The following is a 27,365-nucleotide window of genomic DNA, read 5'->3' as shown; positions in this document are numbered from 1 at the left end:
GCAGGGGTCCTCACACATCCCCGGGAGGTACAGGCCGGACCAGAGGAATCCGTCTCACCCTCCCGAGGAATGGACGGCCCCCGCTGACAGTGTGTGATAATGGGAGGGGGGCAGGACCTGCGAAGGACCCCAACCCCTCTTCCACAGAGGGACAAACCCCACCCCCACCTACAAGAAACTGTCTTTATTTGGATGAAGGGATAAAACCCTCATCCTCCTGGATTGTTACTGTCCGGGGACAGATTTTCAGGGGTTCTGTGTTTTTACCCCCATCAGTGAGACCTGAATAGAAATAAGGATAGAGTTTCTCAGTGAATGTACCAGTGAAAGTGTAGATATGGGACTTGTTATCCGAGTTATAAAAGGACACCTTCCCTCCCTCATAATCCAGACAGACTCGAATCTTTCTCGGCTTCACACTCAGATCTAAACGTTTCAGCGTTTCTTCATAAGCCCAGTATTCATTCCCTTCTTCCAGTGCCATTGCCCAGTATCCGTTATCTGGACTGATGGTGATGCCCTCCTTCCTACTGATGGATTCCTTGGCCACACCCACATCCCAGTCAGTCTTGTTTCCCACCTCCACCTCCCAGGAATGTTTTCCTGATGTGAATCCCTCTGATCCCAGGACACAGGGCCAGGGATCAAATCTCTCCGGATTGTCGGGGAGTTGCTGCCGTTCCCCGGTGTATCTCATGGTGCTCAGGTCCTCAGACAGGAGAAGGTAAGGACTGGCTGTATTAGGGTCGAAGGTGACTGGAGCTGGGAACAGATGGACACGGATAAAATGTTAGTCAGACTCACTGTAACTTTCACAGCCGGTTAGTGATTGGGAAAATCAGCAATGATCCAGAATTAGAAATTCATCCCCCGGGGAAGAGTTTAAACAGCGCACAGGGGAAAGGGGAAGACACTGCCCGGGGGGAAGGTTTTACCCGGACACCACACCCTGCAGTGAGGCTGAGGAAACCCCGTTACAGAGAGAGAGAGAAATGGAGACAGGCTGGGGGCGGGGTCAGGCTGGGGGCGGAGCCAGCGCGAGGGGTGGGGCAGGGCGCGAATGGGGCGGGTCAATGCTGGGGAGGGATGGAGCCGGACGGAGTCTGGGAGCGGGACCAGCTTGAGGGCGGGGCCAGGCCCCAGGGGAACTGAATGAGGGATCTGGAAAAACGATGGAAGAGAAACAGAGAGAGAGACAGAGCGACAGGCAGAGAGAGGGGGGCTCGTCTGCTGGTGACACGAATGCGACCCCTGAAGGTGCCTCCCCTCCTGTGTCCTGATGCGACCCGGAGGGACCTGCCATCCTGTCCAATGGCTGCAAGAGAGAGAAAGCTGGACTGGGAGAACAGGGACATGAAACACAGAGAGAGACAGAGAGAGAGAAAGAGACAGACAGAGAGAGAGAGACAGAGAGAGAGAGACAGAGAGAGACAGAGTGAAGGCAACATCAGGTTGTTACAGAAACAAGCAGCCACACTTGGACCGTGCTGAATACAAGAGACGGATTAAAGAGCGAGAGAGTCAAGTCAATGGTGGTTTAGTCTGTGCCGTGTCCCCGGGGCTGGTTGGAGAAGTGAGTGTTCCTCAGTTTGAGGGATAGTGAGTTAGAAACCGGACAGTCTGGCAGCCCCTGTTAGAAGCCCCTGATCCACCAAAACCTGTGGCTCCCCTTGTACAGCGGAGGGAAACTCCAGTCACTGATGACGGGGCCCCACCGAGGGGGCAGCGAGAGGGGAAGCGCTTTAAACCTGGGGAAAAGCAGATCATCCCGACCTGTTTCAATTGTGGGGGAAGTGGACAGTTTGTCCGAGAGTGGAGGAAACCAATGAAGGGCCAGAGTCAGGGGACTCGGAGTCAAGAGACACCCGAGACAAACACCCCGAGTTTCCAGAAATCCCACAGATGAATGAAATGGTGTCAGCACGAAAACACTCCCCAGGGCCAGGTCCATGTGGCCCAGGGAGAGGGTGTCCCGGGAAATTCAGCAGGAAGGGACTGTACCCAGCCTGAGTATCCTTGTCCACTCGGGTATGATGAGTGTGATAGACAATGTGTAGATATTATAGTGGAGGGAGAGAAAGGTAGTAGAGACAGGAGTGTCCAACACGGGAGTAGATTCATCTGACCATCAGGCAACCGGGGGAGGTGAGGGGGGGATGCGCTTGTCAACCAATCTCCCGGCAGACTGAGAAATCAGTGCATGTGCACTCGCCCCACCAGCGGAAATCCCTTGACTCTGTGATACACTCAGTGCCGGAAATTCATTCAACTAAACTCGCCCAAAACACAGATGGGAAAATCTCCCGTATTCCCACCTGTTGGGAGCTTAGTTTTTGGGGGGGAAATCATCCCGCCCCGTGTCCCAGCCGCGAAACCAACAGACTTTCCTCAAGATCGTGGAGAAAGAGCTGGAAAAGGCAGTCGCCTCTCTAGTGGAACAGGGAGTATTGGGACTGAGATGACAAATGTGAAAAGGCTTTCATTAAACTGAAAATGGACTTGCAGACTGGCCCAGCTCTGGGAGCTGTGGACCCCGACAAGGACTTTTATCTGGAAGCTGCAGCCACTGACATCATTTTCAGTGAAGTCCTTCTGCAGGAAACAAACAGTCACTTGTGACCGGAACGGATGTGAGCAGAGTCCCAGCAGACCTGGAAAAGGGATTTTCCACCTGTGAGGGACATCTGTTAGTGAGCTGTTGGACAGTGAAACATTTTACTGTTTTCACCCACACCCAGTCTCTTACATTACTGACCCACCACAATCCAACACAAATTAGACAGAAGAATCAAAGAAGGAACAGGATCTAGTGTCAGAATAACCAGCTGGACTTTATTGCTAAATGGGAAAAACATTAAGGTAAACAGAATGGATGACCCTAAACTCACAGCTCATCTCAACTATCCGGGAGAAGCCCATACTTGTACCGTACAGGGTGTTTGGGAAACTGGGGGAGGATGCAGGGCAGGAATCCACCCTGAGGGATGAGATATTTATGTTGATGGCTCTAGTTTTCTGGAAGAAGGAAAAAAGAAAAACAGAATGCTGGATTAATGATCCACAAAAGGAGGTTGAATGGACAATATCCCTTCCCAATACTGTTGAGTGTTCAGCAGATGGAGCTGGTCCTGTGACTCTCTGACCTGACAATTCTTATTTTAACAGAAAACTGACTGAAGTAAAATCTAATCTGTTACAAATACAATTATATATTTATTTTAAAGACAGCTCCTTTCTGCTCATTCAGCACTTAGAATTTTTGAGTGCAATCCGGTTTGCTCCATTAGAAAGTGAACGGGATGATTGCAAGTTTGGCACTGAGTGTGAAACTGATTTTTAATCCCACACACGATTTTCTGGGAGTGGCACAATGCGCGCCAGGCGCGGTGAGGTTGGAAAATCGCCCCCATGATCAAACAATTCTGTATTTTAACAGAAAACTGACTGAAGTAAAATCTAATCCGTTACAAATACAATGATATATTTATTTTAAAGCGACCAGTCCCTTCTACTAATAATAGACAGCTGTTTAATAGCTGGTGTCAGGAAGCTCACACCCACCTGTATTAATCACCATCAGCATCTTTTTCCACACTCTGTACTGCAGTGAGCAAATGTACTTCCCCACATTTATTAAAGGGTAAACCTTCTGTGGTTCTGGGAGAGTTCGCTTCACTCTGAAACAGGAGATAAAGGTCAGTGTTGGATCATTCCAGGCTGGGGGAGAAATATGTTAGAAATAAAAATCACATCAAGGGTGTAAATTTTACCTTTTCTGTATATCCGGAAATTTCTGTGGAACAAGAACAATTATTACTGTTTGTGTTTGGAGAACATTTTATCACAAAAAGAGACTGAATTCCACAGAAAAGTACATTTAAAATATAGAAAGTTATGGGACTGCCTCTTCCTGTCCTCACTGGACTGTGAGTTACTCCACAATATTACAAATTTCTCAATCTCACTGCACAACACAACTCACAGAGTTACAATCCAATTGTAAAATCCTGATCAAAGTCCAATTGTTGGATTTAATTTATTGTTTAACGAGATTCACTTTAATATTTTCGTTGGGAACCATTCCAACCAGTCCTCTGTCCCTTTCACCATCAGGTCTGATTACCCAAAAATGCTGGGTATATGGTTCAGAGCAGCTGGGGTGGGCGCCAATATTTGGAAAGACCGCATTGCTAAGGTAAAGTAGAAATTGTGCATGTGGGATCAATGATCCCTCTCCATTGCAGGCAAAAACCAGGTCACCAGGTGTGAGACACTGTTAGGGTTGCTGTATGTGGTGCAAGTCAGGCCCATACCCCGATCCTCCCCCATAACAGTCACCTGAGCCTTCTTCAGATTCATCTGGAGATCCAAGATGGATTGCGTCTGAATAGATACCATTCACAAATCTCTGGATAAGGGAGGAAAATATGTACCTTCATCCTGATGGTCATCTTTATACATGGCTGAATCAAGCTGTATATAGTTCCTCAGGACACAAATACAAAGTACCGCCAAGTACTGAGGTTCTACCTATCCCCGATGTTGCAAAGGATGGATCTGGTCACATTTCCACAGAATGCTCCAAGTAGTTGAATTATGCTGTATCACCTGTCCCTCATAAAAAAATGTGTCCAGAAAAAGCACTTTTTTTAATCCATAAGTCCATCAAGCAGCAGTCTACATTGAATGTCCTCGAGGCCCTGAGGGAAATGGAAATGATGGATCCTGTCGGATGGTTCCCTGAGCAGACTGTTGAAGTTATTTGTGGGCAAAGAGACAGTCACAAGGAATGTGCCTTTGCATGACAGTCTGGAGAGAGATGTAGTGGTATTTGTTGAGGTTCATCCCAAGTACCTCCATGACACGGGACTCTGTGCTCTACGAGCTGTTCACAGGGACAGCCACCGCAGTGGCACAATGGAGAAAGGCCATTGTGTAAGACCATTCAGCCAATGACAAAAGGGGCTCGTAACGATCAAACCCCTCAGACTGTGTGCTTAATTCTAACTCTGTAGAAATGTATTGAAACACTGCAGAGTGCAACATGACCAATGTCTATTGTTTGAAATGAATTGCACTCTCTTTAATGAAAAGATATATTTTTTGTTTGTGTCCAACCCAATCAAAGTCCAATTCAGAGTCTCAGCAAGTGAGACATTCCCGATCCAAGCTGACAAGACAGGCTTCTCACTACCTGTCTTGGGTTTCATCGTCATGATGTAGAGATGCCGGCATTATATTTTTGCAGATACAAAAGTACTGCTTGAGTGGATCCTGGATCACGTGTCACAGACCGTTAGAGTCCTGGACCAGAACCCTATATTATGAAGCCAGACCAGACCCCAACAAATTTTCCATTTTTGCATAACTGTGAGGAAAGGATACTTCACTCTAGGAGTCATTCCACTAACAAATTAGGTATCCTTTGTCAAAACAAATTTTATTCACAACACGGTAGAAGTGTGACTCTCATAAAATGGAACAGCTTAACCAACTCTTAATAGTTGAACAGTCTTCAAACATAAAAAGAAACAACTCTACTTTCCAACATATCACGATTTCAGTTCCAAATAAGCAACATTATTCTTACAGTCTTAAAAACCAGTTTAAATACAGTTAGCAATTACAAATATATTTGCTAGAATGAGTGTGGACAGCCTTGGAGTTTTCAAAGAGAGCTTTCAGAAGCCTGCAAAGCTCTCCTAACTTCAACCTGAACTGCCAAACTTCAACTCCTTTCTGCAAAAGTCTTTTCTACTTGCTACAGATCCAGGTCTACACATAAACCACAATATCACCGAACCCTGTCAGTCATTCTAATCTGAAATCCCAGGAGAACTTAAGTAAACAAACTTAACTCTACTTAACCTAATCACTTGTCAGGTTGAAGACTAATTATTCTGCTCTCCCAGGACCTGAACTGTATTCCCTCCAGTCAGACTAATCACCTTTAGAAAAAAAGCTGAACTTAAAAACATCCCCCAAAACATGAAAAACTGCCGTGGATGGGATTTTGCAGCTTCACTCATCCCGAAACCATAAAGTCACGCCCAAAGTCAATGGACCTTCCCACTGTCCGCTCCCTCGCCCGTGCCAATTCCTACGGCGGGCGAAGGGAGTGGACACTTGCATCACACAGGCCAACTCAGGGGAGATGGTCTGACCATTCTGAGGGTTTCTCATTCTATATGAAGCTGATTTTCTGCATTGTTTAATTTGATGAAACTATCCCTCTGTAATATTACAAGAAACAAGCTCCAGATTTAGTCATTTCCATGTTAAAGACAGCCATTAGTGATCTTGGGTGTGAGACAGAGAAATCCAAATGTCACAGGTGATTGGGGTAATTTTGGGCTGTGAGTTTTATATTCTAGATTTTGACGACATAACCTTCTCATTCTTCAAGACGGTGAAGTAGAGAAAAATAAAGAAAGTTACCGTTAAAAACTTGATGTTGTCCTGTTCACTCAGCTCTTGTTCAATATCCTGAGCAGTGACTGAAAGCGATGAGATTTCCTCTGTTATCTTCTCAATCCTCTCCTTCATCTCCTGACTCTTTTTCTCTTTCTCCAGTTTCAAATCTTCCAACACAATCCTCTCTTCCTCACGGAGAAACTGGTGAAGTTTTTCAAATTCAGCTTTAATCTGTTTCTCTGTCTTTACACTTTGGTCCTTTAGAAAATATCAGTGAGATTGAAAAATCAAATGAGGATGTTTAAAAGGTTGTTCAGCCTAAGCAGTTCTGTCCATATCAGAATATTAGAGAGAAAAACATTCCCAATCCTGTTAATTCCCAATCCTGATTATTTATTTCTTCTCCATGTCTGCATGGGTTTTCTCCAGATGATCCGGTTTCCTCCCACAGTCCGAAAAATAGAATCATAGTGTCCTAGAGCTTTACAGCATGGAAACAGGCCCTTCAACATAACTTGTCCATGCCACCCAGTTTTTACTGTTAAGCTAGTCTCAATTGCCCACATTTAGCCCATATCCCTCTATACCAGTCATACCCACATAACTGTCTAAATGCTTTGTAAAAGACAAAATTGTACCCACCTCTACTACTAACTCTGGCAGCTCGTTCCAGACACTCGCCACCCTCTGCATGAAAAACTTATCTCTCCGGACCCTTATATATCTCTCTCCTCTCACCTTAAACCTATGGCCTCTACTTTTAGCCTCCCAGACCTTTGGAAAAAGATGTTGACTGTCAACCTTATTTATGCCCTCATTATTTATAAACCTCTTTAAGATCACCCCTAAGCCCCGTATGCTCCAAGAAAAAAGTCCCAGTGTATCCAACCTCTCCTTATAACTCAAACCATCAAGTCCCAGTAGCATCCTAGTAAATCTTTTCCACCCTATTTCTAATTTAATAATATCCCTTCTATAATAGAGTGACCAGAACTGTACGCAGTATTCCAAGTGTGGCCTTACAATGTCTTGTACAAGTGCAACAAGACGTCCAACTCCTGTAATTCAATTTTCTGACTAACGAAACCAAGCATGCCGAATGTTTTCTTCACCAGATGTGCTGGCTAGGTGCAATGACCATGCTAAGTTCTCCCTCAGTGTACCTGAACAGGTGCTGGAGTGTGACAACTAGGGGATTTTCACAGTAACTTCATTGTGGTGTTAATGTAAGCCTACTTGTGACACTAATAAGTAAACTTTAAAAACTTTAAACTTTATTGAAATGAATATGCGTTATTATATGCAGAAAAAACTATTCTCTAATACAGCAAGACCAAGATTACCAGATGATAATGATTCAGAAGATGGAGTTTATTTTATATTAATAAAATGAATGCAGTGAAATAATTGATTATAGATTAGTTGCATTGGACAATAGATTACCAGATGATAATTTATTCAGGAGAGGAATCTCTAACTGAGGATCAATTTGCTGACTTCTCAGTTTGGTTTATTGGTGACTATCTTGGAATTTAAACTTCAAATAAAACATTTTCCCTGTATCTACACCATCAAACCCTTGCATAATTTCAAAGAATTCAATTGGGTCACCTCACAGCTTCTTTTTTCCAGCTGGTTTGATCTTTCCAGAAAGGTATAATCTCTGACTTCTGGGATCATCATATACATATATCTTTTGCACCTTTTCCATTTTACAATATGGAGATCAGAATTCTGCACAGAACAATTCTGGACATCAATAATTCTGTACAAAATGTAGAACAAAAGATGAGAATTACCTGAATGTGGGTTAATGTTTCCTCAAAGTCACTCTTTATATCATCACATTCGCCCTGCTTCTCTTGGATCAGATCCAGTTCGGTTTCCAGTTCCTCCTGAACAAAGAATGATTAGTTTGTACATTTTCAGAATTAAATACCCCAAATTGAATACCATAATGTTCAAATTAAAACTCTGAACACTTTTATTATGAGGCTCTTTTTGTTTCACGTTCAGCAGTTTTACTGAAAAAGAGGCATGCTGTCAAAACTTTTCACCTTGCACTCATGGGACAACTCACAAGAAATTACCAACAGTCAGGGAACAATTTAAACTGCATGAGAAGAGAGTACTGAATGGTTGGCAAGTCAATTCTGATTGCTGGAGTCATTGCCATGGAGAATGCAGCATGTAACAGGTAACTTCCTGGATTGAATCTGCAGTTCACCAATATTTCGAAACAATCCTGATTGTGTTCAGAATTACATTGCCCAATTTAGGATTATCAGTCAGGCTCACAATATGGCTCACTGACATATACTGGAAGCCACAAATATTCACACACAGTCCCTGTCCTTAACCGACACAAGGAGCATATCCACACATCCCACCTTTTACATTCAAACAAAAGTTTGAGGAACAAATATTCCCCAGTTCACTCCCCCAGGGCAATACCTTGACCAATAGAGAAAAACCTGTCAAGTTTGAATTTTGAACAAAAGTTCAGTCACACCATTGCTCCCTCCAGAATATTCCAACTCACCTCCTGACTGCTGTCCCACATTCTACCCTCCTGAGACCAACCAAACCTCTGCTGCCCCTCTCCTTCCTCACACCAAGTTCCAATCACCCACTACCTGATGCTTGCCGACCTACACTGGCTCCTGGTTAAACAACTCCTGGATTTTATTTGTAAGAAATCACCATATAATAACTCTATAACGTCCTAAGTAATTTATAGATATGCTACTGAGCGTCGGTGGTGGAGGGTGTGGATGTGGTGCCAATCAAGTCTGCTGCTTTGTCCTGGATGGTGTCGAGCTTCTTGAGTGTTGTTGGAAATGCACCCATCCAAACAATCCATCACGCTCCTGACTTGTGCCTTGTAGAAGGTGGATAGGTTTTGAGGAGGCAGGAGGTGAGTTACTCACCACAGAATTCCCAGTCTCTGACCTGCTCTTGCAGCCACTGTGCTTATGTGGAAGACACAGTAAAAAGTCTGACAACACCAGGTTTTAGAACAACCGATCTATTTGATAGTAAACTCACAAGCTTTCGAGGGGACTCCCTCTTCGTCAGGTGAATGGAGGGTTCTGGCCTCGGACAGAGCATAGATGTGGAAGTCCAGATGAGTTTCTGGTCAATGGTAACCCCAAGGATATTGACAATGGGGATTCCTGGGGGACTCGTGCAGGAATGTCCCGATGCTGAGATGACTGACCCTCCACAACCACAACCATCTTCCTATCTGCCAGATATGACTCCAACCAATGGAGAGTTTGCCCCCTAACACTCATTGATTCCAGGTTTCCTAGGGCTCCATGATGCCACATTCGGTCGAATGCAGCCTTGATCTCAAGGACTGTCATTCTCACCTCACCTTTGGAATTAAGCTAGTGAACCTGCTGAAACCCAAACTGGGTGTCACTGAGCAGGTTATTGCTGAGCAGGTGCTGCTTGATAACACTGTCGATGACCCCTTCCCTCATTTTACTGATGATGGAGATTAGATTGATTGGGCGGAAATTGGTCGGGTTGGATTTGTCCTGCTGATTCTCCCTTTCATTTGTCCAATTGGACCAGTAAATTCTCCCCACTTGTTCTGGACAGGAGGTCTTATGGTGTAGTGGTACCGCCCCTACCATGGACCAGAAGCTCTGGGTTCAAGTCCCAACACTAGCACTTGTTGGCCACAGAAGCAGCATTCAATGTGGTTCAACAGGCTAATAATCAGCTCAAAAATCTTCCACTATTCCCCAATGGGTAAAAAAAAACCCATCATGGATATAAAGATACAGTAAACAGACAAACTTGTTTCAGGTCGTATGCCTTTTCTGCCTGTTTAGATTGTACATCATATCTAAATTTCTTAATACACTTAAACTATCCTAAAGTCACTCATGAGTTCTTGGTCATCTGTCTGGGGCAATCTGAGCCTCCAGGAGCTTAAATCTTCCACATTCTTTGTTTAAAATCTCTCCATGTCTTTGCTCCTCTCTATTTCTGTAATCTCCTTCAGCCCCACAATGTTCTGAGAAATCTGCTCTCAAATTCTGACCTCTTCATTATCCCTGATTTTAATTCTTCCCCTATTGCTAACTACACTTCTAACTGCTGAGGTCCTGAGCTCTGGAATTTTTTCCCTAAACTTTTCCGACTCTCCACCTCTCAACCTTGAAAACATTCCCAAAAACCCCACCTCTGTGATTTGCTTCCTGCTTCCAAGTTTTGCTCCATCTCTCCCAATTTGCCTGATGTAGCTCATTTAACTTTATAACATTCCTGTGAAGGGCCTCAGGATGGTTTATTACATTAAAGGTGCTAAACAAATATTTTGTTGTTCATCAGAAGTGAAACTCCATTTAAAGTGAATCTTTCACTGTCTGTTGTACAAAAGTTTAGGTTTAATACTTATTTAGAATTAGTTGGTAACTCAGTTAATGATTAAATAAGAGAGAGGTGGGTATCTGCCACAACACTCGCAGGCGGGACCTATTTCTTATAAGAAATAGGAGCAGGAGTTGGCCATCTAGCCCTTTGAGCCTGCCCCGCCATTCAACAAGATCATGGCTGATCTAAAGTGGCTCAGTTCCACTTTCCTGCTTTCTCCCCATAACCCTTAATTCCCTTGTCTATCAGAAACCTATCTATCCGTGACTTAAATATATTCAGCGAGGCAGCCTCCACCACTTCAATGGGCAGAGAATTCCAGAGACTCATGACCCTTTGAGTGAAGAAGTTCCTCCTCAACTCCAATCTAAACTGCCTCCTCCTTATCTTGAGGCTGTGCCCTCTAGTCCTGCTATCCTTTCTAAGTGGGAGGAATCTCTCTATCTCTACCCTATCTATCCCCTTCATTATCTTATATGTCTCCATAAGATCCCCCCTCAGCCTTCTAAACTCCAATGAGTACAGACCCAGTCTATTCAATCTCTCCTCATCGGCTCACCCCCCTCATCTCCAGTATCAGCCTAGTGAACCTTCTCTGCACTCCCTCCAAGGCCAATACATCCTTCCGCAAATGCGGCGACCAAAACCGCACACAGTGCTCCAGTTATACGGTAAACTGATGACCCTCAAGGTTTGGAAATCCCTGAACCTATGATCACAAATAAGCTGAATTCAGATTCTACACCGGTTGGACCAACAGCATCTGTAGAAGCTGAAAAAGAAACAATTTTACCAGCTAATGTACCTGAGCTGAGTGGTGAACAGATTATTGAGAGCATGAAAGCAAAGACTCCCAAACAACAGTTTTTCCTAAGCGGAACTGACATCCATCTAAAAGACTCTTGAACTGATTGTAAAGATATAAAACTGTATATAATGATACTTGGTATGTGATGTGCTGTTTCTGCATGATGTGGGAACTGGTGGACCCCAAAGTCCTTCCCAGTGACCATGTCTGCAGTAAGTGCTGGTTGCTTGAAGAGCTCCAGCTCAAAGTAGACAAGCTGAACTCTGAGCTTCGGACACTGAGGCTCATCAGGGAGGGGGAGTGTAACCTGGATAATGGGTTACAAGAGAAATTCAAACCCCCTAAACTGACTAACTCTGAGGGTCAGGAACAGGACGGGGTTGCTGAGGGGAGGAAGGATAAGAGGAAGGGTGAGGGTGTGGGGAGGAAGGGTGAGAGTAAGGAGGGGGGGTGTGGGGAGGAAGGGTGAGAGGAGGAAGGAGAAGGGTGTGGGGATGAAGGAAGGGGGTGGGGGGAGGAAGGATGAGAGGAAGGAGGGGTGTGGGGGGAGGAAGGATGAGAGGAAGGAGGGGGGTGGGGGAGGAAGGATGAGAGGAAGGAGGGGGGTGTGGGGAGGAAGGAGGGGGGGGACCCAAAAGCCTCAGCCCCTGAATCGGCACGACAGGTTTGAGATTCTTGCTCCCAGTGTGGACAAGAACGAGGGCTGCAATGTTGACGAGCAAACTGCCCACGGTACAGTGGTGCAGACAGAGGTCAAAGCGGAAGAAGTAAAGAGGAATTAGTGGTAATTGGGGATAGTGTAGTTAGGGGCATAGACACTGTCCTTTGTGACAATGATAAAGAATACCGAAGGGTATGTTGTCTGCCTGGTGCTCAGGTCCAGGGTGTCTCATCTGGGCTGCAGAAGAACCTGGAGTGGAAGGGTGAGAATCTAGTCGTTGTGGTTCATGTGGGCGCCAATGACATAGGCAAAATAGGAACTAAGGGTCTGCAGAGGGAGTATGCAAAGCTGGGAACCAAATTAAGAAGCAGAACCAACAAGGTGGTTATCTCTGGATTACTACCTCAACCACGTGCAAATTGGCGCAGGGTAAATAGGATTAAGGAGATGAATGGGTGGCTCAGGTGATAACTCATCAGGCTCGGTTCGACAATAATCAATTCAACTCCAGTTATATTTTTAAAGTATTTATTGCAAGTGATTTACAACGTCGGGTTGGTCCTCCACCTAACATGAGGTGGGTAAGTGATACCCACTCCACTGTAGAAAGACACAACTTACTACGATTACACAAAGGACTTATACTCCTTTCCCGCTGAAGCGTGCATGAAGGGAACAACCTATCACTCATTTCCAACACACATTTTTCCAGCTAAGGTAGTTATGCTCCATTCATACTTACCTCGTATTTAACCAATCACTCTCTGCTGCAAAACGCTCTCATCCTACCATACTCCCCTCTGTTCAAACAGAGGACACAGGTTCGGGACCCTACTTTCTCATCCTCCATCTGCATCAGAAATTCAGTCATACTATGATCACTCATCCCACGAGGATCCCTCACAAGAAAGTCCCTAATTCTACCTGCCTCGTTACACAACACCAGGTCTCGTATTTAACCGATCACTCTCTGCTGCACATCGCTTCTTCCCACATGGCAGTCAGTAACTGCATTCAGTAAAATGATCAGCAGCCATTATTCTTTGTTCTACAAAACTTGCAATTATTTGATTATGCCTACAACATACAATACTACAAAGCTCCCAAAGCACACACCCGCAACACTAAAAAAAACCTCTTTACATCCTCACAGGGATTGGTGTGGGAGGAAATGGGTCCTTGTGCATGAGTCGCAAAAACCCAGCTTGCAGGTGCAGCAGGTGGTCAGGAAGGCAAATGGGATGCTGGCCTTCATAGCGAGGGGGATTGAATATAAAAGTAGGGAGGTCTTGCTGCAGCTGTATAGGGCATTGGTGAGGCCGCAGCTGGAGTACTGTGTGCAGTTTTGGGCGCCGCACCTGCGCAAGGATATTTTGGCCCTGGAGGGAGTGCAGAGGAGGTTTACTAGGCTGATACCGGAGTTGAGGGGATTGAGCTATGAGGAGAGGCTGAATAAACTAGGCTTGTACTCGTTAGAGTTTAGAAGAATGAGGGGAGATCTCATTGAGACGTATAAGATGATGAATGGGATGGATAGGATAGAGGTGGAGAGACTCTTCCCGCTCAAAAAAGACAGTAGGACTAGGGGGCACAGCTTCAAGATAAAAGGGGGGCGGTTTAGAACGGAGTTGAGGAGGAACTTCTTCACTCAAAGGGTGGTGAATCTCTGGAATTCTCTGCCCGTTGAAGTGGTGGAGGCTGCCTCGCTAAATATTTTTAAGAAGCGGGTTGATGGGTTCTTGATAAGAGAGGGGATTAAGGGTTATGGGGAGAGGGCGGGAAAGTGGAACTGAGCCACAACAGATCAGCCATGATCTTATTGAATGGCGGGGCAGGCTCGAAGGGCTAGATGGCCTACTCCTGCTCCTATTTCTTATGTTCTTATGTTCTTATGAATGGGTTTGAATTTAGGGGGCTTTGGCACCAGTATTGGGGAAGATGGGACCTGTTCAGATGGGATGGTCTTAGTCTGAATCGTGCCGGGACCAGAGTCCTGGCAAATCGTATAACTAGGACTGTAGATAGGGCTTTAAACTAATTGGGGGCGGGGGGGCGAAATTACAAAATGTAAAGGAGACGGTACGTGTACAGGTAAATGTTGAGGATGTCCCACTAATAAAAGGAGTAGGGGGTATGAGAGAGGTTAGTAGTGTTTCTACAAATAAGGTCCACATAAAGGCTGGTATAAAGACACTTTACCTGAATGCACAAAGCATTCGGAACAAAGTGAATGAGCTGATGGCGCAAATCAGCACAAATGGATATGATCTAGTGGCCATTACGGAAAGATGGTTGCAGGGTGACAGGGACTGGGAACTGAATGTCCAGGGGTATCAGGTGTTTAGGAAGGTGTTTAGACGGGAGGAAAAAAGGGGTCGGGTAGCTCTGTTAATTAAGGATAATATCAGGGCAGTAATAAGGGAAGATATAGGCTCCAAAGAGCAAAACGTGGAATCATTGTGGATGGAGATAAGGAATAGTAACTGGGGGTCAAATAATAACTTTGAGGTGGGGCAGGCTATAAACAAGCAAATAATTGATGCATGCAGAAACGGAACAGCAATAATGGGGATTTTAATCTGCATATTGACTGGATGACCCAAGTCGGACGCGGTGGGCTTGAAGAAGAGTTCTTGGAATGATGTCAGAATAGTTTCCTTGAACGGTATGTGACGGAACCTACGAGGGAACGAGCTATCTTAGATCTGGTGTTGTGTAATGAGGCAGGTAGAATTAGGGACCTTCTTGTGAGGGATCCTCTTGGGATGAGTGATCATAGTATGACTGAATTTCTGATGCAGATGGAGGATGAGAAAGTAGGATCCCGAACCTGTGTCCTCTGTTTGAACAGAGGGGAGTATGGTAGGATGAGAGCGGAATTGGCAAATGTAGATTGGGGGCGCAGATTGGTTGGTAGGACGGCTGTGGAACAGGGGAGGATTTTTAAGGAGATCTTTTTCGGTTCTCAGCAGAAATATATTCCGATGGTAAAGAAGGACTGTAGGAGAAGGGATAACCAGCCGTGGTTATCAAAGGAAATAAAGGAGAGTATTAAATTCAAAGCTGATGCGTTCAGAGTGGCTAAAAATAGTGGGCGATTAGAAGATTGGGAAAGATTTAAAAATCAAAGAATGACTAAGAAGGTGGTAAAGAAAGGAAAGATAGAGTATGAAGCTAAACTAGCACTAAATATAAAAAATGACAGTAAAAATTTTTACAAATCTATAAAGAAGAAGAGGCTGGCTAGAGTGAATGTTGGACCCTTGGAGGATGAGAGGGGGGATTTAGCGGTGGGCGATGAGGAGATGGCTGAGGCTTTAAATTAGTTTTTTGCCTCGGTCTTCACGGAGGAGGCAGGCTGTTAAAGATAGAAGGATGGTAAGGGTGGTAGGAGTTGAGGGCCTGAATGTGATGACTATCACTAGAGAGGTAATGCTTGATAGAATAATGGGACTGAAGGTGGACAAGTCCCCAGAACCGGATGGAATGCATCCCAGGGTTCTGAAAGAAATGGCAGAGGGGATAGTGGATGCCTTAGTAATTATTTATCAAAATTTGCTGGACTCCGGGGAAGTGCCAGAAGATTGGAAAACGGCTAATGTCACACTGCTGTTTAAAAAAGGTAGCAGACAAAAGGTAGGGAATTATAGGCTGGTTAGTTTAACGTCTGTAGTTGGAAAAATGCTAGAATCCGTCATCAAAGAAGAAATAGCGAGGCACCTAGAAAAGAATGGTTTGATTGAGCAGACGCAACATGGATTTGTTAAGGGGAAGTTGTGTTTGACGAATTCATTAGATTTCTATGAGGATGTGACCAGTGCGATAGACAGAGGGGAACCGGTGGATGTGGTGTTTTTAGATTTCCAAAAAGCGTTTGATAAGGTGCCTCACAAAAGGTTGCTACAGAAGGTCACGGTGCACGGAGTTGGGGGTAAGGTGTTAGCGTGGATAGAGGATTGGCTGTCTAATAGGAGGCAGAGAGTTGGTATCAATGGGTGCTATTCTGGTTGGCGATTGGTGACTAGTGGAGTACCACAGGGATCGGTGCTGGGGCCTCAACTGTTTACCATTTATATAGATGATCTGGAGGAGGGGGCTGAGTGTAGGGTGACAAAATTTGCTGATGGCACGAAGGTGAGTGGAAAAGCAAATTGCGTGGAGGGTGTGGAAAGTCTGCAGAGAGATCTGGATAGGCTGAGCGAGTGGGCGAGGACCTGGCAGATGGAGTATAATGTTAGCAAGTGTGAGGTTATCCACTTTGGCAGAAATAATAGTAGGAGGGATTACTATTTAAAAGACAAAAAGCTGCAGCATGCTATGGTGCAGAGGGACCCGGGGGTCCTTGTGCACGATTCGCAAAAACCCAGTCTGCAGGTGCAGCAGTTGATCAAGAAGGCAAATGGGATGCTGGCCTTTATAGCGAGGGGGATAGAATATAAAAGTAGGGAGGTCTTGCTGCAACTGTACAGGGTACTGGTGAGGCCACAGCTGGAGTACTGTGTGCAGTTTTGGTTGCCGCACTTGCGGAAGGATATATTGGCCTTGGAGGGAGTGCAGAGGAGGTTCACTAGGCTAATACCGGAGATGAGGGCGTTGGCCTATGAAGAGAGACTAAATAGACTGGGTCTGTACTCATTGGAGTTTAGAAGGATGAGGGGGGATCTGATAGAGACGTATAAGATAATGAAGGGGATGGATAGGTAGAAAGATTCTTCCCGCTTCGAAAGCATAGCAGGACTAGAGGACACAGCCAGATTTGAGGAGGAACTTCTTCACCCAAAGGGTGGTGAATCTCTGGAATTCTCTGCCCGTTGAAGTGGTGGAGGCTACCTCGCTAAATATATTTAAGTCTCGGGTAGATAGGTTTCTGATAGACAGGGGAATTAAGGATTATGGGGAGAAAGCGGGAAAGTGGAACTGATCCACTTCAGATCAGCCGTGATCTTATTGAATGGCAGGACAGGCTCGAAGGGCTAGATGGCCTACTCCTGCTCCTATTTCTTATGTTCTTATATGGTAAAATAATTATTGTTCATAGTGAATCAGCGTTAAAGTTAATGTCAGTAGTCATGCTATTGGAGTAAAAGGGAAGGGATGTTATGTATTTTAAACCAATGTTTTGGTGTAAAGTGTGTCACATGAATACGTGGTGATATTATCAGAGGCATTTGGAAGATTTTCCCCCGCTTCTATCTGGGGTTGTAAGCAAGCAACACCTCTGTAATAAAGCTCCACTAACTGGTTATGTAACCCACCATGTGGCAACCTTTTCATTACTCTGTCTTTGCTGTTGAAGTGATCTGATCACTTTAGTATTAAAAGTAATCATCTTTGGTTCTGTTAAGTTCTGTAATCAGTTTTTATAACGATGTAGTTCTCTTGACTTTTATTTCAATGAACATAGAATGTATTCTGCTGTTTTTATATGTGTGTCCTGTAACCAACTTTAACACATTAATAATCTTTCTGCGCTGATTCTATATAAAATACATATACACTTCCTGTAATTTCTGGAAGTTTGTCATTTTTGTAAGGCTATGCATCACTCAGTTCTCTCATTATTTTTAATTATTTCATATCAAACACTGGCAGATATGACAAAAACAGGTAATTACAAATTTGTTCTTTCAAAGCACGCTGATAAACATCTGTCTTAATGAGAGCTCTACTGAACAAACAATATTGATATCTTCACATCAATTAGACACCTGGGAAAAAGAGCCCAAACATTGAGTATTACTGACAGAATACAAGCTTGTATTTCAAATCCTTCTCTTTCTCTACACCCTAACCATGACTGTAACACTACACTTTGCACTCTCTTCTTTCCTTCTCTATGAACAGTATGCTTTGTCTGTACAATGCGCAAGAAACAATACTTTTCACTGTATGCTAATACACGTGACAATAATAAATCAAAAAACCAAATACATGGCTGCCGAAACAATCTAAAGACATCTGTAATCTCAGTGGAAAATCATAAAATTGAATAAAATGACAGACAAAGATATAAAGGGAGGAATGATCCCACAAACAATTGACACATTAGAGGGCCAATCAGAATTCAACAGGAAATGATCAATAGATGTTGACAAACCAATCAAAAACTGATCCTGCACCATCTAAACCAATCAGGGACTGATAGTGTGCTGCTCAAGCCAATCAGAATTCAAAAACATGATTAATCAGGCAGATGGGCTGTGGTTTGAAAGAATGAAAAGCTTTGAACTGCCAGGCAGGTGCTGAATTTGAAACCAAAGAGACTGCTACCCAACTGAGAGCAGGAGAGCTCAGAACTGAAAGAGACAGACAGACAGAGAGAGAAGGGCAGGAGAACTCAGAATGGACAAAGACAGACAGACAGAGAGAGAAGAGCAGGAGAGCTCAGAACTGAAAGAGACAGAGAGAGAGAGAGAAGAGCAGGAGAACTCAGAATTGATAGAGACAGACAGAGAGAGAGAGAAGAGCAGGAGAACTCAGAATTGATAGAGACAGACAAAGAGGGAGAGAGAGAGCGATTGGACCACATGTTACATTCTGCATGAGACTGAATCAGGAAGAACCATGTTGAGTCAGGAAAGTCACTGCCTAGTTTGTTAAATATTATGTTTGTTGCTTAATAAATGTTTTCTGAGTTACATCACTAGTTGCCTGCTTCCACCACTTCCACAAGCAGTGCGTTCCAGGCTTCCTCCACCATCTGCATGAAAAACTTTCCCCGTATGTCTCCCTTCAACTTTTCTCCTCTCACCTTGAACCTGTGCCCTCTTGTAGTTTACCTTTTCACTCTAGGAAAAAGCCTCTGACTATCCACTCTGTCCATGCCTCCTAAATTTTTGAACAGTAAAGGAATTAAGGGTTACGGTGACTAGGCGGGTAAGTGGAGCTGAGTCCACGAAAAGATTAGCCATGATCTTATTGAATGGCAGAGCAGGCTCGAGGGGCCAGATGGCCTACTCCTGCTCCTAGTTCTTATTGTCTCCTATTACCTAAATTGTTAAAGTCTCAAAAGAACAAATTACTATTGAATGAGGGCAGATTCAGATTTGGAAGTTAAACACACCCTAAAATCTCTGCCTGGTTTCTGAAGCAGCAATACAACTGGCAGTTCATCGAAAGACTGAGTAATTAAATGATAAAAATTGAGAGAATAAAACCCAAATCTATATAAAAAGGAAGAGGCTGGCTAGGGTGAACGTTGGTCCTTTAGAGGATGAGAAAGGGGACCTAGTGGTAGGGGATGGGGATATGGCTAAGGTATTGAATAACTTTTTTGTTTCTGTCTTCACGGAGGAGGACGTGAATAATTTGCCGGGTGTTAGCGATGGAAAGGTGGTAGGACTGGAGGGTCTTAATGACATTACTGTTACTAGAGAGGTGGTGCTCGACAGACTGGAGGGGCTGATTGTGGACAAGTCCCCAGGACCGGATGGAATGCATCCGAGGGTTCTGAAAGAAATGGCGGAGGTTATAGTGGATGCCTTGGTGGTTATTTTCCAGACGTCGCTGGATTCCGGGGAAGTGCCGGAAGATTGGAAAACGGCTAATGTTACGCCGTTGTTTAAGAAGGGTGCCAGGCAAAAGGCGGGGAATTATAGGCCGGTTAGTTTAACGTCTGTGGTAGGTAAAATGTTGGAATCCGTCATTAAGGAGGAAATTGCGAGGCATCTTGAAGGGAATTGCTTGATAGGGCAGACGCAACACGGTTTCATTAAAGGGAAGTCGTGTCTGACAAATTTACTGGAGTTCTATGAGAATGTGTCTAGGGCAGTGGATAGAGGAGAGCCGGTGGATGTGGTCTTTCTGGATTTTCAGAAGGCGTTTGACAAGGTACCTCACAAGAGGTTATTGCAGAAGGTCAGGGGACATGGAGTTGGGGGTAGGGTGTTAGCGTGGATAGAGGATTGGTTGTCAAATAGGAGGCAGAGAGTGGGGGTCAATGGGTGCTATTCGGATTGGCGGTTGGTGACTAGTGGGGTGCCCCAGGGGTCGGTGCTGGGGCCTCAGCTATTTACCATTTATATAGATGATCTGGAGGAGGGAACCGAGTGCAGGGTGTCGAAATTTGCTGATGACACCAAGATTGGGGGAAAGGCAAATTGTGCGGAGGGTGTGGAGAGTCTGCAGAAGGATCTAGATAGGCTGGGCGAATGGGCCAGGAAATGGCAAATGGAATTTAATGTTGGCAAGTGTGAGGTGGTCCACTTTGGTAGGAAGAATGGTAGGAAGGACTATTACTTACGTGGCGAAAAACTACAGCAGGCGACGGTGCAGAGGGACCTCGGGGTCCTTGTGCATGAGTCGCAAAAACCCAGCTTGCAGGTGCAGCAGGTGGTCAGGAAGGCGAATGGGATGCTGGCCTTCATAGCGAGGGGGATTGAATATAAAAGTAGGGAGGTCTTGCTGCAGCTGTATAGGGCATTGGTGAGGCCGCAGCTGGAGTACTGTGTGCAGTTTTGGGCGCCGCACCTGCGCAAGGATATTTTGGCCCTGGAGGGAGTGCAGAGGAGGTTTACTAGGCTGATACCGGAGTTGAGGGGATTGAGCTATGAGGAGAGGCTGAATAAACTAGGCTTGTACTCGTTAGAGTTTAGAAGAATGAGGGGAGATCTCATTGAGACGTATAAGATGATGAATGGGATGGATAGGATAGAGGTGGAGAGACTCTTCCCGCTCAAAAAAGACAGTAGGACTAGGGGGCACAGCCTCAAGATAAAGGGGAGGCGGTTTAGAACGGAGTTGAGGAGGAACTTCTTCACTCAAAGGGTGGTGAATCTCTGGAATTCTCTGCCCGTTGAAGTGGTGGAGGCTGCCTCGCTAAATATTTTTAAGAAGCAGGTTGATGGGTTCTTGATAAGAGAGGGGATTAAGGGTTATGGGGAGAGGGCGGGAAAGTGGAACTGAGCCACGACAGATCAGCCATGATCTTATTGAATGGCGGGGCAGGCTCGAAGGGCTAGATGGCCTACTCCTGCTCCTATTTCTTATGTTCTTATGTTCCCTGTTCAGGATTCCAAAGAACAAAACAGCACAGGAACAGGCCCATCAGCCCATCCAGCCTGCACCGATTCCTAGTCCTTATTTAGGCCTACTACTTATTGCCCATTTGTGGTTTCTATCCCTCTGTTCGCTTCCTGTTCATGTGTCTATCAAGATGTACCTTGAACTTTGCTAATGTGCCTGATTCCACCATCTCCACTGGCAGTGTGTTCCAGGCCCCCTCCACCCTCTGTGTGAAAAACTTTCCCCGTACGTCTCCCTTCAACTTTCCACTTCTGAACTTGAAAACCTGTGCCCTCTTGTAATTTACCTTTCCACCCTCGGAAAAAGCCTCTGACTATTCATTTTATCTATGACTCCTAATAGATCTCTATGAAGTCACCCTCAGCCCCCGACTTTACAGTGAAGTCAATCCAACCTCTCCTCGTACCTAAAACACTTCAGACCAGGAAACATCCTGGTAAATCATCTTTGCACGCTCTCCAAAACATCCATGTCCTTCCGGTAGTGTAGCAGTAAGAACTGAATGCAGTTCTTCAGATGTGGCCAAACGAATGTTTTATAACAGACCACAATCAGTTCGGATAAGTAACAACACCTCCTCCACAATCATTCTCAATACCGGTGCCCGACAAGGCTATGTTCTCAGCCTCCTCGTGTGGCCAAATTCCCTACCAACTCAAGTTTCAAGTTTGCATATGTCACCATCATAGTGGGTCGGATTTCAAACAGTAATGAGACAGAGTGCAGGAATGAGACAGAGAATCTGGTGAACTTTGCAACGATAATAATCTCTCCTTCAATGTCAACAAAACGAAGGAGATAGTCATCGACTTCAGGAAATGTAATGGAGAAAAGGCCCCTGTCGACATCAAAGAGGACAAAATAGAAATGGTCAAAAGCCTCAAGTTTTTAGGTGTCCAGATCACCAACAACATGTCCTGGTCCCCCCATGCCGACACTATAGTTAAGCAAGCCCCCAATGCCTCGACATTCTCAGAAGCCTAAGGAAATTTGGCATGTCAGCCATGACTCTCATCAACCTTTACTGATGCAGCACAGAAAACATTTTTTCTGGTTGTATCACAGCTTGTTATGGTTCCTGCTCTGTCCAAGACTGCAAGAATCTACAAAAGGGTCATGAATGTAGCCCAATACATCACGCAAGCCTCCTATCCATTGACACTGTCAACGTTTCCTGCTGCCTCGGAAAAGCAGCCGGCATAATTAAGGACCCCATGCATCCCGGACATTCTCTCTTCCACCTTCTTCCTTCGGGGAGAAGATACGAAAGTTTGAGGTCAAATACCAACTGACTCAAGAATAGCTTTTTCCCTGTTGCCATCAGACTTTTGAATGGACCTACCTCGCATTAAGTTGATCTTTCTCTACACCCTCACCATGACTGTAACACTACGTTCTGCACTCTCTCGTTTCCTTCTATATGAACGGTATGCTTTGTCTGTATAGCGCGCAAGAAACAATACTTTTCACTGTATACTAATACATGTGATAATAATAAATCAAACCAAATCATTTCCTACCTAGTTTGCATCTGAATTTGATCCTCCAAAATGCACCATCTTGCATTTGTCCGGATTAAACTCCATCTGCCATTTCTCTGCCAAAGTCAGCAATATGTCTATATCTTGCTGTATCCTTTGACAACCCCGATCACTATCTGCAACTCAGCCATTTTTTGTGTCATCCATAAACTTACTATCGGACCACTTACACTTTCCTCCTGATCATTTATATATATTACAAACAACAAAGGTCCGAGTATTGATCCCTGTGGAACACCTCTAATTACTGATGTCCATTCCAAAAAGCACCCTTCCACCACTACTCTCTGTCTTCTATGACCAAGCCAGTTCTGTATCCATCTAGCCAGCACACCCCAGATCCAATGAGGCATTACCTTTTGTAGCAGCCTGTTAAATGCCTTACAACATTTTATAGAAAATAGAAAATATCCAGAGCCTTTCCCCTCATCAATCATTCTTGTCAACTCCTCAAAAAACTCAATCAAGTTGGCGAGACATGACCTTCCCTGCACAAAACCATGCTGCCATCAAATCCATTCATTTCCAAATGTGAATAAATCCTGTCTCTCAGTATCTTCTCCAACAGCTTCCCCACCACTGACATTGGCCTGTAATTACAGGGATTGTCTCTGTTTCTGTTCTCAAAGGAACAACATTGGCCATTCTTCAGTCCTTTTGAACCTCACCTGTGGCCTGTCATGTTATCTGTTTCTTTATTTTACACAGGATCTCCTCACCTTAAACTCTTCAGCAGCTTCTTCCACTGGCAGCATCTCGTGGTTTTGATGATTTTTTGAAATCTGACAAACGACACAGATGGGCTGATTGTCAGTTTTACAGAAAACTTTCAGCTTCTCCTGGTGACGGCTGCATTCCGGCTGAATTTTATCACCTTTGTCACTTTTCACAAACAGTTCCACGATGTTGGAGAGAGTGCGATTGGGTCTCAGATCCCTGGAGGAAGTTTCCTTTCTACAGACGGGGCAGGAGGCAGTGACAGCTTTCTCCCAGTACTGGGTTATACAGGATCGACAGAAGCTGTGATCACAGTCCATTAAAACAGGATCTTTATACAGATCGTGGCAAACAGCACAGGAAAGTTCATCTTCCATCTCGACAGACTGATCACCTTGTCTCTGCTCTGAGTAAAATGGTGACCAATGTTCAGTGAAATACTTTCAGTTTCCCACAGCAGCATTTTAAACCACACCCAGAAAGGGGCGGAGAAAATGAGCAATCTAAACAGATTACTGATAAACAAGATTTATTCACTAATTTTATTCCAGAAATCACCACCACGACAGGCTTCATTCAATCTTTGCTCCTGTAAAAATGTCGACATATTTTTACATTATTCTAATAAAGAGCAAAGACAGAAGTTAATCTGGGCAGATTTCATTTAAATTGTTCTCACAGACTTTTGATCAGAGCAGGAAAGAATGTAAATTATTGCTAGGACAATAAATTTCTTTTACTGAAGATCAAAGGTTTATAAACAAAGAGAAAGCGAACTGAATTAGGCTGTGTCACTTTCTAGGTGTTGTGTCGTGGTCACTTCAGAACCTTTGAAAAGTTACAGCACAGGAGGAGGCCATTCGGCCCATCTTGTCCGTGCCAGTCTGAGGACACCCAGGTGCCCTTCCTAATCCCACCTTCCTGCACCCGACCCACAGCCCTGATGTGTCTCAGTGTCACATTGTGTTTGATAATCATCTTGTGAAGCACCTTGGCACATTTCACTCTGCTGAAGCTGCCATCCAAATGGAAATTGTTGTTGTTTTGAGTCAAATCCTGGGCCAAGGGCTGAAGTAAGAGTCTGACACAAACCTCGGGCACTGTCTCTGATCATTCACTAACTGTTTCCACTCACTTTGACCTGAAGTCTCCCCCAGGCAGCCCCCAGGAATAAATGTCACATCTTCATCAGCCTGGCTAAGATGCTCTTTGGGAGAGTGGGTGCAGACTGGATGGGCCCAATGGCCTCCTCCTGTACTGTCGGGATTCTCTGAGGGAAGACAACTTGTATCTGCTGTTTGAATAGAAATGAATGGGGGAGCGATGGGAAAGGGCTGCGGTGGAGTTTTGTTGCTGGATTCAGACATTTCCCTGAATGATGTGAGTGAAATGTCAGAGTGAGGGGTGAAGCTGAAGCTCTCCCCGACCAAACCCCCTCCGCTTTTCCATTTCCCTGCTGCCCCTTTTCTGATCAGATGTGTGTGATTTTAAACGGTGTTTAACTGCCGAGCAGAGGAGCGCGGCCCCGCTGCAGAGTGAGTGAAGGCAGCTGAACATCGGCCGCGAGCTGAGCGCTCAAAGACCAACGGTCACAGCGCGAGTGGCTGGAGAGAGTGTCCCTGAGAGACAGAGGCTGTGATTGGAGGATCAGTGAGTGGCCCCGGAGAGACAGAGGCTGTGATTGGAGGATCAGTGAGCAGCCCCGAGAGACAGAGGCTGTGATTGGAGGATCACTGAGCGGCCCCGAGAGACAGAGGCTGTGATTGGAGGATCACTGAGCGGCCCCGAGAGACAGAGGCTGTGATTGGAGGATCAGTGAGCGGCCCCGAGACACAGAGGCTGTGATTGGAGGATCAGTGAGCAGCCCCGAGACACAGAGGCTGTGATTGGAGGATCAGTGAGCAGCCCCGGAGAGACAGAGGCTGTGATTGGAGGATCAGTGAGCGGCCGAGAGACAGAGGCTGTGATTGGTCACTCCCTCTCCTTCTTTCCCCCAGCTCTACACTGATCCTTGCTGATCTCTCAGCTAAAACGTCTGACAACACCAGGTTTTAGTCCAACCGATTTATTTGATAGTAAACTCACTAGCTTAGAGGGAAACCCCTCTAACCTGGTGTTGTCAGACTTTTTACTGTTTACCCCAGTCCAACGCCGGCACATCCACATCACGATCTCTCAGCTCCCAGTTCACAGACAGGCTTTCGAGCCGCAATGTTAACCTGGATTCTCTCTCTCTCCACAGCTGATAGCGAGTGAGTTGTGTCTTTGTAGCATTTTCCACTCCCATTTCCAGGGTGGGGACTGAGTTGGATGTTTCAGTGTCTCTGTGAACTGCCTCTGGAGGGAGGGAGCAGCTTCCCTGATGCATTTGGATGCTGTCAGTTTGGTTCTGGGCTGCTGACTGCTGCTGACATTGGGGGGAATTGCTGATTTTTTTCTGCTGGGTCACTTTTTAATTCCTTGTGTCAGATCAGGAATCTAATTGTAAATAAACATTCCCAAAGTGAAGCAATTCATTTTGAATGTGAAAGTTGAACTCTGCCAATGACCATATTCACAGACTCCAGGGAAATGCACTATCTCCCCTCTTCCAGAATTACAGCTAATTATTCTCACATTTAAACTTCTCACTTTCCCAGCAGCTGTTGATCAGTTAAAGCTGAGACCCTGTCACTTTTACAGATCCGCATTGGAACTGGAGCAGATTCTCAGCAACTTGATTCTCCCCAAAATTCCAGAAGAAATGAGGATTTGATTCAATATTCGGCCCTTTTTCTTCAACTGAGGATTTCCCTTTGCAAACCCACCCCCACATCTTGACTCTGAGCAAACAGCTCTCACTCTGCCCCAGCCCTCCCAGAACCATGATTGGGTTCTCCTTGTTCTTACCTTCTGACCCACCAGCCTGTATATTTCACAGATTCTCCAGCATTTTCTCATCTCCAAGAGGGTGTCACCACCAAACGCGTCTTCCCCTCCCCTTTTCAACATTCAGATGGCACCAATCCCTCAGTGACACTGATCCAGTCAATCATCCCAACTCCTCAATCACACCAACTCCTCGTCCCTTCCCAAGGTGCCTACCCATAGAAAGGTCGGGTATGTAAACCCTGCCCTTTTCCCACCTCATTCCTCCAAAGCTCCAAACACTCCTTTCTGATGAAGCAGTGATTTACTGAAACCTCTTTCAATTTAACTGTATTCACTGTTCACAATGCAGTCTCCTCTACACTGAAGAGACCAAATGCAGATTAAGTGAGCACTTAGCTGAACACCTCTCTTTAGTCTAGCCGTGACCCTGAGTTTATGGTGCCTTGTCATTTTAATTCTGCACCGTGCTCTCACACTGACATCCCTGTCTTCACCGACTGCACTGTTCCAGTGAAGCTCAACGCCAGCTCAAGGAACAGCTGCTTATCTTTCAATTAAACTCTGTACAGACACCAACATTCAGTTCAACAATTTTAGAATATAATCTCTGTGTCTACCCACTCACCACCCCTTCTGTCTCCTTTTCTTTCCCTGTGCCTGTTCACCTTGTTTTTCTGATTTTTACTTCAAGACAGCAATGGTTTATTATTCATTATGGGCGGAATAGCGATTAGTACTGTTTCTTCACAGTGCCAAGAACCTGGGTTCAATTCCTGGCTTGGGCGATTGTGTGGAAGAAAGAACAAAGAAAGTTTCAGCACAGGAACAGGCCCTTCGGCCCTCCAAGCCTGCACTGACCATGCTGCCCCACTGAACTAAAACCCCATACCCTTCCGGGGACCATATCCCTCGATTCCCATCCTATTCATGTATTTGTCAA

General features: G+C 45.1%; 1 protein-coding gene across 1 annotated transcript; it reads right to left on the bottom strand.

Annotated features, from left to right (window-relative positions):
* Positions 1-184: 184 nt before the first annotated feature.
* Positions 185-23,953, bottom strand: LOC145337222 (zinc-binding protein A33-like). Its single transcript, XM_080182015.1, has 6 exons — positions 23,557-23,953; positions 8,214-8,309; positions 6,439-6,672; positions 3,771-3,793; positions 3,562-3,677; positions 185-762 (listed from the first exon to the last, which is right to left on the bottom strand). Exons 1-6 carry the CDS (start codon positions 23,929-23,931, stop codon positions 185-187), a joined length of 1,422 nt encoding a protein of 473 aa, XP_080038141.1. The 5' UTR covers positions 23,932-23,953.
* Positions 23,954-27,365: the final 3,412 nt, after the last annotated feature.

The sequence above is a fragment of the Carcharhinus amblyrhynchos genome, unplaced genomic scaffold (assembly GCF_965287045.1).
Source record: "Carcharhinus amblyrhynchos unplaced genomic scaffold, sCarAmb.v2.hapA scaffold_45, whole genome shotgun sequence".
Lineage (NCBI taxonomy): Eukaryota > Metazoa > Chordata > Chondrichthyes > Carcharhiniformes > Carcharhinidae > Carcharhinus > Carcharhinus amblyrhynchos.
Note: the sequence above shows the minus strand (reverse complement) of the source record. Positions and strands in the feature narration are given on the sequence as shown.